Below are 15,251 nucleotides of genomic sequence, written 5' to 3'. Positions count from 1 at the left end.
CATATGGCTTGCCTTGCTGTGTATGAGTTGAGGGGATTCTGGCATAGGCATAGGAACTAACCACATGATCTAGGTTCTCAGAGTGGCTACTGCTTGCATATGTTACAGCTACCATGTAGCCATCCACATGGGAGCTTTCTCTGTTATAGTAGTTTAGTTTTAGTTTAGTTTATGGTTTATTTATATACCACTTTTTGGCCAAAACGTCCCCAAAGTAATGAACAACAGATTAAAACATATTACAAAAAAAATTACATAAAAAATAACCAGTAAAAATATACAGTAAAAATACAATACAGTTGTAGTAGCAATTACATTTGTCTGGTAATATAATAATCAGGTCCGGATCTTCTAAGTCACATGGATGGATCTGAATATATATCTCTAAAACAAACAACTTAGCCAAACCATTGTTAGTACATCCATTGTTTACAACATTACATTCACTTTAGATTGAGTTCTCACATTAGCAATTGATTTACTGTCTTCTACTCTTCGAAAGCAAAGGAAATTGAAGCTGAGTTGTGATTAACCCAGAAGCCTTCATGGAGGGAAGAGTTTATCTTGATAAAAATGAGCCAAAATAAATTTATTCACAGGACTAGGGGGCAGAGCCACCCCTGCTCGCCAACCCCCCACCCCAAGCATACAGAAATGTACCCCCAAACACACACAGAGGGAATCTCTCTCTCTGTCTCATACACACATGCACACTCCCCATTGCTGCCCCTCTCCCCCTCACCACCACCTGCCCCCAGGCACCCACACTCTCCAACCCAACCCACTTGCCTTAGCTGTTAGATTGCCCAGGCTGCAGCCCTCCTACCTGCTGTGTGGCCTCCATTGCCGCTGATGGGGCCTGCATGGCTGCCACCACCGCAGCAGCCTGTGCAACCTGTGTGGCTACTGCCAATGAGCTCTGCACAGCCTGCACAGGTGCCACCACCACCAGGTAGCCCACCCACTCACCCAGAAGTCTTTGCCACCATACCATGCCCCCCTCCATCACACCTCATGATGGTGTGAGGGCTTACATTTTTATTATATAGGAAGAAAGTTACTTTCTATAGCATGGCACCTATTCAGTTGACATTTTCATAACACTATCCACAACATCCCTAACATCTTTCCTAATCAATCACTGCTAGCTCAACCCCATTAGATAGTATATAAGATAGTATTAGATAGTATATTAGATAGTATTAAGTGTTGTAAACCGCCCAGAGAGCTTCGGCTATGGGGCGGTATACAAATGCATTGAATGAATGAATTTAGGATTTTTTTGCCCAAGTGTGCATAACTTTGCATTTACATTACACCACATTTGCCATTATTTTTGTTCAAGTTTTAGAGAGATTGATTTTTGCAATACCTTTTTGTTTTAATCAGCTGTAATAATTTGGTGTCATCAGCAAATTTAGTTGCTTCTCTGTTCACCCCTAATTCCAGGGCATTCATGAGCAAGTTAGAAAACATATATATGAATTGCAGCACTTGAGGGCATCATTGCCTTTGCAGGGGGGAAATCTACACCCTTTTCCCTGACACTGTGAATGCAGTGCGTACTCAGGTGCATGTGCCCCCAGTATGAGTCTTTGCAAAACTCAAGCCTTCTTTCCTCTACCATCCATCCATAGAATTGTAGAGTTGGAAGTTACCTCAAAGATCATTTAGTCCAGCCTTTCCCAAGTTTTGGGTCCCTAGACGTTGCTGGATTACATCTCCATCAGCCCCAGCTGTCATAGCCAATGGTCAGGAATTATGGGAACTGTAATCCAGCAACATCTGGGGACCCAAAGGTTGGGAAAGGCTGATCTAGTCCATCCCCAGGTTAGTGCAGGAAATCCACTACTACAGCATCGGCAATAGGTGGCTATCCAGCCTCCACTTAGAAACCTCTAATGAAGAATTCACAATCTTCTGAGGCAGTCTGTTCCAGCATACAGCAATAGCTTATACCACCAGGAAGTTATTCCTAATATTTAAATTGTTTCTCATGTAATTTGAAACTTCAAGGGATACGTTTAGATCCTATCTCTTTGGAGCAAATTAAAACAAATTTACTCTGAGGTGTGTGTGTGTGTGTGACAACCTTCACATATTTGAAGATGGCAATCATATCACCTATTAACTCTCTCTTCTCCTGGTAAAATGTACCACTCAGCGTCTTCAACCTTTTCTCCTTAGGACCTGGTCTCCAGACCCCACACCATCCATCTGTCATAAGGACGGGCTTTTTTTTTTTTTTTTGCATTTTTATAAATGTCTAATCATATGGCAAAATGACATGTTAGCTTTGTAATGGAATAATTTTTTCCTTTGCTCTAAAGCTAAGTATGAGCTAGGATGGTGATCAGAAGGAAAAACTACTTTATATAATTCAGGTTTCTTCCCCCATCCCCTGGCCATTATTTTCCATTAATTATCTTAATTTAAAATATCTGCTCCACTTTCTTCAACCCTTCAATGCCTGTTTGTATATATGCTTAACAAGAACATGTGTAAAAGTCAAAGGCATGATTTACGATAAAATATATTTCAATAAAAGAAAGACAATTCCCAAATCTGTGTTGTGAATTAATGCTGAATGTTTGGCTTGCTCATCTGTTATTCTTTTCTCTGCCACAGAACCTGACAAGCTGTCAAAGATTGTACATTGGCTAGAGGCAGATATATGTGGTAGATAAAGAACTTGCAAATGCAAATGAGCAATAACAGTTTTATTATTATTTGTAAATGTACAGTAGAATTGCATTTTCTGGCTCTGTGAATCTGAACATGGCTTACCAGAGGGCAAAACCTGAATAAAAAGCAGAATGAAACTGTTCAGCTCAATATGAACTCTTGAGAAGGAGGTTGTTTATTTCCACCTGAGATTCTATCAATGGTTTCTCCCTTTTAAAGAAGACAAAAGCGGGGTCTTTTGGACATCTAGCATGTTTCCCCCTTTCCCCTACAAAAACCCTCTAGAAGTTCTAGTTCACTTTCATACTTGCATTGCATTTGTAATCATTACAATCATTGTAAACATGACACATACAGTGATACCTAGAACTTACATCCTAGAAATGATACTCTTTCTTTCTCACCCCTTCACTTAGACAATTCCTCATCCCTTCTTGAAGATGAAGAGCTAGGTATGGAGACTACCAGCTGGCAACTGAACAGCACATCAATCAATGGCCATTGTGAAACTCCAACAACAGCTCGTTTCCCCAGCTGGGTGACTTTTGATGACAATGAAATCAGCTGCAACTCTCCACCGACTTTATCCCCCATGAAACCAGAATCCCCACCATTAGTAGCAGCTCCAGCAGCAGCAGCAGTAACAACACAGATCACAGATGTGAACTCTATTACTCTCTCATCATCCTTTAAGAAAAGGGAACGCCCCAGAAGTGCATTGGCTGACCTTTCTAAAATCCAGAAACTAGACCTTTCCTCAGTAGCCAGGCTGCCTTCAGTTAGTGGGACACCCTCCTGGAGTGCTACTAACCCATTTCTTGATGAATCTCTAAGGGATGTACAACCTTCCCCTATCAACCCATTCAGCTCTTTCTTTGAAGAACAGGATAGGCGTTCTCAAACCTCTCCCATCTCTGGTAGAAACCAGAGAGATTCTCTCATTATCCTCCATCAAGAGCCTGACACCATCAGTTTTAATGAGTCAAGTCAACATCTCGGGCATAGAGATGCTGTTGAGCAATTTAAGCAACTCAAGATTGGGGATCCAGATCGGATAAGCAGCCCTACTCTGCCTGATGATGACCCCACAGTGCCAACTGAGCTGTACAGTACCATGTCCAGTTTGGGGCCACCTCAGCAAAAAGATGGCTGGCCAATGATGCTGAGGATACCAGAAAAGAAGAATATTATGTCCTCTAGACACTGGGGGCCGATTTATGTCAAATTGACTGAGAGCAGGTACTTGCAGCTCTTTTATGAGAAGGGATTGGAGAAGCCTTTCAAGGAATTCAAGCTTGACATCAATCATGAAATTTCAGAGCCCAAGCTCCAGAATTATGATGAGAATGGAAGGATACACAGTGTGAGGATAGATCGCATCATGTACAAGGAGAAAAAGAAGTACCAGCCAAAGCCAGCTGTCTCTCACACAGCGGAGAGGGAACAGGTTATTAAACTAGGTACCACTAATTATGAAGACTTCCTCAGCTTCATCAGGGCAGTTCAGGATACACTAATGGATTTGCCTGCTTCATCAACAGACCTGAGCACAGTGGGATTAAACTACCAAGAGGAGGAAATCACTGTGGATGTAAAGGACGAGTTCTATGGCACCTTGGCCAAAGGAGACAATAGGATTTTGCAGCACAATGTTTTGACCCGAGTGCATGTTCTCACTTTTCTTTCTGGCCTGGCAGAATGTAGGCTGGGTTTTAACGACGTCTTCGTCAAAGGGAATGAAATTGTCTCACGGCAGGACATCATGCCCACTACCACCACCAAGTGGATCAAACTGTATGATTGCCACTTCCACTCATGTGTGGATGAGGATGCATTTGCCAGTGCCCGTGTCATTCTGTTTAACCCCCTGGATGCTTGCAGGTTTGAACTGATGCGCTTCAGAAGTGTGTTTTCTGAGAAGATGTTGCCTTTTACCTTGAGGGTTGCAGCAAGCATCAGCGGTGCTGAGGTAGAACTTCAGAGTTGGCTGATGATGTCACCAGGGTTCTCCTCCAACAGAGACCCTCTAACTCAGGTCCCCTGTGAAAATGTGATGGTCCGCTACCCAGTGCCACAGGAGTGGGTGAAAAATTTCCGCAAAGATAGTGTTCTTGGGGAAAAGTCCTTGAAGGCAAAGGTGAACAAAAGTGCCAGCTTTGGATCCACCAGTGTGTCGGGTTCTGAGCCAGTAATGAGAGTAACATTAGGAACTGCCAAATATGAGCATGCCTTTAATTCCATCGTGTGGAGGATAAATAGACTGCCTGACAAAAACTCTGGTGGGTACTCGTGCATGAAATGGATAATAGTGGAGAAAGTTGTATTTTGGGTGCTGGGGTGCATCGGAGTAATGTTCAGCACAACGGATGAAAGGTCAGAAGGTTCAAATAGGATGCCTGCATAAAGTGACATGATTACAGTTTCTGAAGATATGAAAAGTTGCAATAGTAACACTACTATTCAAATATAACAGATTGTACTGAACATCCCTCCCGATGGTTCTTAACTGCCTCCCCCCCTTAATTATTATTATTCTTTCCTCCCTACCCCAGCAATCTGCCTCTGCTTACCCTGCTTCTGTTGAGACACTGCCTGATCTGCTTTGATGTTGTAGACAGGCCTTTGTTGGGATCACAGTCATAACCACTCTGGATGCCATTGGCTTGGTTCCTCTGAAGTCATAAGAAGGCTCATCTGCCTCTGCCAGGTAGCTGTGCTTAGGAAGTCTCTCAGAGCTCTTTACATTTCAGTGACCATGAGCATCTTATGTAAAATTAAACAGTGTACAAGAAATTTACTAGCTACATGGGTTTTCCCCTTACTACAGGATAGTAACTTCCATCCCATGGAAATAAAGGTACTGGGAAAGGAACATAGCTCAGTGGTGGAACTTGTGCTATGCATGCAGAAAGTCCCAGATTCAGTTTCCAGCATTTTCAAGCAGGGTTGGGAGTGTTCCTGTCTTGAAACCCTGGAGAGTTGCTGCCAGTCAATGCAGACAATATTGAGCTAGATCATTGTTCTTCAACCTCGGTTTCCCAGTTGTTGGACTACAACTCCCATCAACCCCACTCAGTTTAGCCAGTGGTCAGGGCTGGTGAGAGCTGTAGTCCCAACAACATCCGAAGATGAGATACTGAAGAATACTGAGCTAGATGGACAATAGTCTTATTTGGTATAAGGCAGCTTCCTATGTACTATATCACTGGATCACAACTAGAACTACTTTTGCACTAAGACTGAAAAAAAAAATTTTCCATCTAGAAAGACCCTTACACTGACAAGACAAAGATGTGAAGAGAGGCAGGATATTGTTACGAGGTGGTCCAGGGAATCTGAGCCCCAGATCTTTTGTGCTGAGCCACGGATCTCCTGTCTCTTTCCTCCTTTTTAAAACTCTGCTTATAGGGCCACTGGGCATTCTGCAAAGATGCCACCCACTTACCATCTTGCTCAGGAACCTAAACTAATATGTAATAGGCATATACAGATTTCATGAAAATGTTATCATGGTCTGTCCCCTGAGGGTTTTTTAAGTGCCCAGCAACAGTCCTGAAGAGAGGGCAGCCAATGTTGCATGAATAGTGAGAACTGGGGAGTAGAGAGGTGTCAGGTAACAAAGGTCACATTCACACCATACATTTAAAACACTCTGTACCACTTTGACAGTCATGGCTTCCCTGAAAGAAGCCTAGAACTGTAGTTTGTTAAGGGTGCTGAGAATTGTAGCTCTGTGAGAGGTCTCCTAACAATTCTCATGACTCTTAACAAACTACAGTTCCCAGGATTCTTTGAGGGAAGCCATGACTGTTAAAGTGGTATAAGAGTGCTTTAAACATACGGCGTGGATATGACCTTTAGAGCAGCCTTTCCCAACCAGTGTGCCTCCAGATGTTGTTGGACCACAATTCCCATCTTTCCTGACCATTGGCAATGCTGAGGCTGATGGGAGTTGTGGTCCAACAACATCTGGAGGCACACTGGTTGGGAAGGGCTGCTTTAGAGACTAAGGGGATATAGGGAAAAGAAGCCTAGTGTCCATGCCCCGTCCCAACACACACACAGCTTCTATCCTTTTTTTCTCTGCTATCGCAAGCCTTGGCAAAAAAATTCCCAGTTGTATGGAAACCTGAAAACAACTTAACTTACACAAGTATTTTTATTATTATTATTTTAAAATTGTATACTTCATCTTTCAACAAAAACGTTTCCAAGATAACTTGACAACATGTACTGAAACATCCAGACAAAAATCAACAAACTATACTAAAACAGCTATAAATACAACAATCAAAATAGGTTCAGTAGAGATTGAAAAGAATAAAAGGAGAAACATCCAAAAATCAAAATGACAATAAAAGCAACAAAAAACAAAACAACCTCAATAAAAAGCAATTGGCACAACAGAGGTTACAATCCATGTGTATCTTGGACAAAGTAAGAATTCCATGATGGCTGGATTGTTTGCTTTTCTTTACTTTGAAATGGGGGGTGGGCAAAACTAACAAATGATCTGTATTTATTTGGGAAGAATCATTTTCTCAATTGCTTGAAAAACTTCAGTTAGATTTTTTGAAAATAATAATAATAATTAAAGTGTACAGATTTCAGACATGAACTTGCAGAAACATGTCTGGCAAGTAAAAAGAGAACAGGCTTTAGCCATGGCCCAAAACAAGTGGAGAGACAAAGTTAAAAGTATTACCCTAGTTCTAGAAAAAAGTGCTGAAGCCTGATGTTGCCATGTATACTAATATGTTAATAAGGAAACATGTATCTAGCTTTATGCAGAATCTCTTTTTTCTAGCATCATGGTTCAAGCTTGTTATATGCTGTTGCACTATTTATGCCTTATTCTGACAGAGGTTGCAAATCTGTCTGGGCTGAACTACAGGTGGAAGCTCACGTGACTGAAAGTGCCTACATTCGAAAACCTCCAAACACAGAAAAGTAGATGGACAGGAAGAACACTATAATAGACACCTTCTCCCTGCAATCTACTTTTATAGAGAAGGATGGGGGAGAGGGTTGTTTGTGGGTAGGAATACTCAGTCATGGGAGCCCCCATCTGCAGTCTCACCATGTCATCCTATGCTTGTTTACACAGAAGTAAGTTCCAGTGTTTTCAGTGGGATTAGTCCCAATTAAGTGTGCATAGGATTACAGGCATAGCCTATTAGGTATTTGCAACTTCTCATAAAATTGGCCCAACTTGAGTCTTGCTGGACTGATTTAGTGATGCATGAAAGTACAGTTGCCTCTTGCTAAACACAAGGCAAGTGTAACTGTGCAGCTGTTTTGTTTGAGGGGCAGCTGTTTTTATATGTCACAAAACCAGTCCCAGTATTTTTTTTAAAAAACTGTGTTGGGCCAGTTTGAAGCTATAAGATCAAAATAGTGAAATTAGATTCCATGAAGAGCACTGCTGTGATTGTTCCAAGAACAGCTTGGTAACTTCTGTTGCATTCCCCTGATTCATAAGAATCATGTTGATGCTGACTGATACAATAAGCCTTGTTTACAGCCTGTGAGGAGTCTGACTAGACAAGATTCAGCACTTCAGTGTGTGTTTTAGTCAGCCAACAAGCAAGCAGAACAAAGAGCATTAAGAAAACATCGATCCAGAGAATGTGTTTCTGCCTTGATTGTGTGAAAACCAACACATATTGAAGGGAATAGGACTTAAATCACAGCTTTGGATCTGAACGCTATAGAAAACTGGTCTAATCAATGTCTATCAAAAGTGAATGACCTTTCAAGTGCATTATGGTGAATGTCTGGATCTGAAACGGGAGCAATGGTGAAACACATTGTCCTACAAAATGTTCTCATCACAGATATGGATATATGTACTATACATACAAACACTCACACACAGCAGTCTTAAGCAGTATATACTTAACATGGGAACATTCCATAGATTTCAACAGGACCGATATGTGAGTAAATTATACACCCACAAGAGTGGCTGTATTACTATAGCCAGCGTGGATTTTTCACATTCTGCAATGTTAAATTGAAAATACCCCCCATGCCATTCTGATGCTTCCCATAAGCTCATTTCAAAACAAAACCTTACAAAACCTATAGTACTGAACTCAGAAATGTTTGCTGAACAACCCTGTAAATGTTCATGGCGATACACAAAACAGTCAGAGAGAACAGAGACTTCAAAGTCTAAAAAGAGAGGGGGGGAAACCCAGAGCCCTTTTGGACTTTTTTCTGTCACAGTTCTCATAATCTGTTGAAATTAATTAAAAATCAGCCATGCTCACAGAGTGCCTGGAATCCTGTTACTGATCTTGCCCCATACTCTGACCTTCATTTTCTGCTGTTTAAAAGTTAAAAAAAAATGCCTGGCTGATTTTTAATTAAGAAATTTTGCATTGAACTGAATGTTAGCGTCAGGCATGCTCAGTAAGAACCAACTGTCAGTATTCTAAAAGCCAGACTCACAGCTGCTGGGCTTGCCTAATCGGGGCCACACCCACACCAGACTTTGATTTCATGTGAGACAGTCATGGCTTCCCCCAAAGAATCCTGGGAAGTGTAGTTTGTGAAGGATGCTGAGAGGAGACTCCTATTCCACTCACAGAGCTCCAGTGGCCAGACTGGTTTAACAGTCAGACAGTCTGATTGAAGGTCTGTGAGGGGAACAGGGTGTCTCCTAGCAACTCTCAGCACCCTTCACTAACTACACTTCCCAGGATTTCCAAAGGGAAATAAAAGCGTGGTGTGGATGTGGCCATGGACAGCTTTGGTTTACATTTGGATGGGAGACTACATGTGCCTGCTGTAGAATAAAAAGGTGGGGGTAATGCTGAAAAACAATGATAATGTTCACAGTGTTTTCCTTTTGGAAAGGAAAAGGGCTTCTCCTCTGCCCATTGCCCACCGACCCAGTTTCCTCCCCTTCTCCTCCCCTCCCTGCCCCTCCCCCGGGACAGTGTTGGACTACGACCTGGGAGACCAAGGTTCAAATTCCCACACAGCCATGAAGCTCACTGGGTGATCTTGGGCCAGTCACTGCCTCTCAGCCTCAGAGGAAGGCAATGGTAAACCACCTCTCAATACCAGTTACCATGAAAACCCTATTCATAGGGTTGTCTTAAGTCGGGATCGAATTGAAGGCAGTCCATTTCCATTTTCTAACATGATTGCACAGAAATAAATCCCACTGTACTCAAAAAATATGCAAATTATCACACCCTTCCTCCATTCTCCCTCCTATCCCCTCCCTTTTGCCCCTTCCCACCCCCTTCCTTTGCCCCTCCTTCCCATCCCCTTACAATCCCCTCTTTCCCAAGCTACACAGGAAGTGGATTGGACTGTGAAAGACCAACCCAAATTGTGTTTGTATTTTGACAAATTTGTAGGGCAGTACGATATCTCAGAGAGGAGGTCAGGTCTCCTGCTCCCCTGGTTCATTCACTACAGCTGCCCAATTTCCCTGCTTTTTAAATTTTGATAGAAATATCTGTGGGCTATAGGTACGTTCTTAAACCACAAGGTTTTTTTGCTTATTAGTGAATTAGTTAATGCTCCTGTGCCTAGTTCCATTAGCTCTTCTCCCCCTCTTAATCTTGCCTCTACATACTTACCCAACATTGTGCTTCTCATCCTCCCACATCCCCTTCTCCCTCCCCTCTTACAGCTGTAGCATATGCACTGCTAGTCAGAAGCAAGTCCTGTTGAGTTCAGTGAAACCTCCCTCATGAATAGGATTTCAGTTTTAATGTTATCCTCCTTATTCCACACTTCCCTCTACTTTTCTTTTACTCTAATTTTTCTTGAGGTTGCTACTCAGATTTCCTCTGATAACATTATGCTCTTTTTCTTCCCCACTGAATAAGCACTGACAAGTGTCTGGGATTTTTTGTCTTATGGTTACTGAACACTGAGGGAAAGGCACTCCACGTTTAGGTGTAAATCACTCCATTCCTACAATTCTGTCTGCTTCCCCCTGTACAAAGGCATCCTCCCTCCCGGACTGGCTGTCTCTGCAAACTTCCACCCCAACAGATTGTTTGAGGCATATTTTGCCCCTTTTTGAGAAATAAGAACAGAAAACCAACCAGCCCTTCCTAATTGGGAACGGAGGAAGAGAGAAGGGAGGGAATACTAGTAGTAAGAGGTGATCGAAAAGCAATCCATGCTTGTTCATACCTTTTATGACAGTCCCATTCCTTAAGCCACAATTTTGCAAATAGCTCTGCCACTGACTTGAGCTGGGAGAGCTCCACTAACAGAGCTCCAGTGGCCAGACTGGTTTAACAGTCACACACTCTGATTGAAGGTCTGTGAGTGGAACAGGGCATCTCCTAGCAACTCTCAGCACCTTTCACTAACTACACTAACTACAGGATTCTTTCAAAGAAGCCATAACTTTCCAAAATGAAACAAAGGCCTGGTGTACATGTAGCCAGGGCCAGCTTTGGTTTTACTTTGTGTGGGAGGCTACATGTGCCTGCTGTAGAATAAAATGGTGGTGAAAACACTGAAAAGCAATTATACTGTTCACAATGTTTTCATTTTAGAAAGGGGCTTCCCCTCTGCCCAGTGCCCACCCACCCAACCTCCTCCCCTCCCTGCCCCTCCCCTAGATCAGTGTTGAACTACAACCTGGGAGACCAGGGTTTGAATCCCCACACAGCCATGAAGCTTACTGGGTGACCTTGGGCCAGTCACTGCTATTCTTTCTATTATTTGGGCTGATTGCAGGTGTTGCCACCACTCACCATATGCTCAGAAGCACATGTTACCAAATTCTTCCAAGCTACACAGCAAGTGGATTGAACTGTGAAAGACCAACCCAAATTGTGTTTGCATTTTGACAAATTTGTAGGGCAGTACAATATCTCAGAGAGGAGGTCAGGTCTCCTGCTCCCCGGGTGCATTCACTATAGCTGCCCTGCTTTTTAAAGTTTGATAAAAATTTCTGTGGGCTATAGTTACATTCTTAAACCGCAAGGTTTTTTGCCTATTCATGAATATATTTAGGTTTATAGGCTTAGGGCACATTTTAATCTGTTCTATGTTTGCGCATTGTCCCAACCTGCACTGAACCTTTGCCTCTCAGCATTATAAATGGTGGTGGGATTTGGGCAATAACAGCTCACATAGGTACCTGCACATGCTTCTTCCATACTACCCTCTTTCTGCTTCTAAAGAAACATCTTCCTGTATTGCTGTTACTAAATACTGTGGTGCAGCAATTGCAAGTACTCTTGGATGAAACAGATTATCTTGACCCATCCCAGTCTGGGTTCAGGCCTGGTTATGGGACTGAATTGGCCTTGGTTGCCCTGATGGAAGACCTTTATTGGGAGGACAGGGGGAGTGCGACCCTGTTACTCTTACTTGATCTCTCAACGGCTTTTGATACCATTGACCATTGTACCCTTCTGGGCCACCTTGGTGAGATGTGTATTCGAGGAACTGTTTTACAGTGGTTCCGATCCTATCTCCAAGGTCACTCTCGGAGAATAGCATTGGGTGACTGTCTTTTGGCCTCCTGGCAGTTGTGCTGTTGGGTGCCTCAGGATACCATTGTCTCCCCCATGCTGTTTAACATCTGTATGAAGCCCTTGGGAGTGGTCATCAGGATATTTGGGGCAAAGTGTCAAAGTGACGATACCCAGCTCTATTTCTCCATAACATCTGAATCGGGAGAGGCCGTGCAAGCCCTGGACCGGTGCCTGGATTCGGTGGTGGGCTGGATGAGGGCCAATAAACTGAGTCTGAATCCTAGCAAGATGGAGGCACTGTGGCTGGGTGGTTCCTGAGTTCAGATGAATGGTCAGTTGCCTGCTTTAGGTGGGGTCGTACTCCTTCTGAAAGAGCAGGTTCGTAGTCTGGGGGTGCTCCTGGATCTATCTTTGTTACTAGAGCCCCAAGTGACCTCAGTGGCTAGGAGTGCCTTTTACCAGCTTTGGCTGGTAAGACAGCTGCAGCCGTTTCTGGTCCGGGATAGCCTGAACACTGTTGTCCATGCACTGGTAACCTCCAGGCTGGATTACTGTAATGCGCTCTATGTGGGCTGCCCTTGAGGTTGGTCCAGAAGTTGCAGCTGGTGCAAAATGCAGCGGCGAGACTGCTCACTGGGGCAGGGTATCGCCAACATGTCACCCCGCTGCTGAAAGAATTCCACTGGCTGCCCATTTGCTACCGGGCTACGTTCAAGGTTCTAGTTCTGGTGTACAAAGCCCTATACAGCTTGGGACCAGGATACCTGAAAGACCATCTTACCCCTTATATACTCAGTCGATCACTGTGCAGGTGAGGGCCTCCTGCAGATGCCATCTTATCAGGAGGTCTGTTCTGCACAACATAGGAAATGGACCTTTAGTGTGGTGGCACCTACCCTGTGGAATTCCCTCCCCTTAAATTTTAGGCAGGCGCCATCTCTGTTATCTTTTTGGCGCCTATTGAAGACTTTCCTCTTTCAACAAGACTTTTAAGTTGAGACCTATCCCAGTCTGCGTCTGCGTTGGAATTGCTTTTAATGTTTTTTAAAAAACCTTTTTTTAAAATATGTTTTTTTAAACCCTTTTTATTTAAGATGTTTGTAAAGCTTTTTTTAAGAATGTTTTTAAAGTTGTTTTGTTTTAATGTATTTTAAGGTCTGTTTTTATGATGTTTTAAAGTGTTTTTACTGCTTTTGTTTGCCGCCCTGGGCTCCTGTTGAGAAGGGCGGGATATATATTAAATAATAAATAAATAAATAAAGTCTAAGAGGGAACACGGACAACTTCTACCCAGATGTATGCTTATTGGCTTTCATAAGTTCTTAGATATCAGATTTAGATTGCTTCCAGACCACCTGCTTATTGATCATTCATCTGGATTTGCATGCAGTCTGTGGGGGAGGTTATATGATGTCCACTATTTGCAGTTTGTGGGAGGTTATACGGTGCTGAATCAAGCAATTATTCCTCACTTTCCAGTTTGTTTTCCCATCACTTTGCTTACTGCAAAAAGTTCAGGGTTTGTTTGTTTTTTGCAGTGGTTGTGTTATGCAAGATCACCTAATTTACTTTAATCATGCAACCTGAATTTGCTGGCATGTGATTGAATTTCGCCCGCAAAATAGTGACAGCCTGGAAGTAATTCCAGAACACACTTGTAACTATGCAAGTGCCACAGACAAAAAGTAAAAAAAAATCAGTTCAGATAATCATGCTTTTCATCCATGGGAATAATTCAGAAGTCAATACTGAAATATTATTTTTCAGTACATGTATATTCCACCTTTCCTCCAAGGAGCTCAAGGTGGCATATATGGTTCTCCTTCCTCTCCATTCTATCATCACACAACTCTGTGAGGTAGGTTATGCTGAGAGGATGACTGGCTGAAGGTCACCCAGCAGGCTTCATAGCTGAATACGGATTTGGACCCTGGTCCCCCAGGTTCTAGTCCAACATTCTGACCACTATACCACATTGGCTCACAATATGTCATCCATGCAATTTATTCATTCCTTACATCCTCTATATTGGATGCAACAGGAATCTGGCATTGGATCATCTCTGAACATGATGTGTTGAAGATAGCACTAATATCTTCTATTAGCTCCTACTGGGAGGAAGGCTGGGATATAATCTAATAAATAAATAAATAAAATCCGCATATTGTTTTTTTGGGACCTGGAGCTGAGATAGTGTCTTGTCAAGGCCACCTAATGAATTCATGGCTGTGGCAAGATTTGATCAGGGCTTTTAAAGTCCCAACCCACATACTTATCTACAGTGCTGCACCAGCTATATTGAATCAGGGACTTCCCAAAATATAACTCTGGATTTTTTGTCTTTAGTGACTTTTCCAAAGGGCACATGGGGCTCTTTGTAGTATTTAGCTCATTCATGTACATCAGCCTTTCCCAACCAGTATGCCTCCAGATGTTGTTGGACCACAACTCCCATCTTTCCTGACCATTGGCAATGCTGGCTGAGGCTGATGGGAGTTGTGGTCCAACAACATCTGGAGGCACACTGGTTGGGAAAGGCTGATGTACATCCTCTGGGGTCTAGGAAAAATTATTTAACTCTGATGTAAGCATCTGAAGACACTTCCCAATTCTGATTTCCAAACTCAAGATCAACATTCTCTGGGACCTTTGGGAAATCACATAAGGTGTTTATGTATTTGTATATCAGCTTTGCTGTAAGAATGGTAAACACAGAGCCCAACTATATGTTCAAGACATTACACATGTAAGACTGTCCTGACAAACTATATGGTGAAAAGTATCAGTGGGAAGAAGTGATTTGCAAAGGAAAGCACTCACCTGGAGCTTCACAAGTGAAAAGCAAATGGGGAGTGTGTTGCAGCAGAAGAGCAAATAGGATGAACGTTAACAAGACCCCCTCCGCCACTTCCTCTGAAAATCTCCCTCTCCTAATGTTGCTTTTCAGTCAAGAAGTGGGCTATTGAGATTGTCTTACACATGACTGCACACAATGTATGAATTTGGCCCACAGATCTATAGGGTTTTTTATCTCTATATCCTAAAGGAGAATGTGCTAAAGAGTTCTTTGTTCCTGTATTTCCCAGCCACGTAAAGACA

General features: G+C 42.8%; 1 protein-coding gene across 2 annotated transcripts in view; it reads left to right on the top strand.

Moving 5' to 3' along the window:
* STON2 (stonin 2) overlaps window positions 1-15,251 on the top strand; it is a 97,885-nt gene that overhangs the window by 77,884 nt on the left and 4,750 nt on the right. For both annotated transcript variants that reach the window (XM_061611888.1, XM_061611889.1), the window contains one exon: window positions 3,102-4,964. In XM_061611888.1, coding sequence (XP_061467872.1) covers window positions 3,102-4,964 — 1,863 coding nt within the window. The remainder of the gene's footprint in view (window positions 1-3,101; window positions 4,965-15,251) is intronic.

The sequence above is a fragment of the Rhineura floridana genome, chromosome 2 (assembly GCF_030035675.1).
Source record: "Rhineura floridana isolate rRhiFlo1 chromosome 2, rRhiFlo1.hap2, whole genome shotgun sequence".
Taxonomy (NCBI): domain Eukaryota; kingdom Metazoa; phylum Chordata; class Lepidosauria; order Squamata; family Rhineuridae; genus Rhineura; species Rhineura floridana.
Note: the sequence above shows the minus strand (reverse complement) of the source record. Positions and strands in the feature narration are given on the sequence as shown.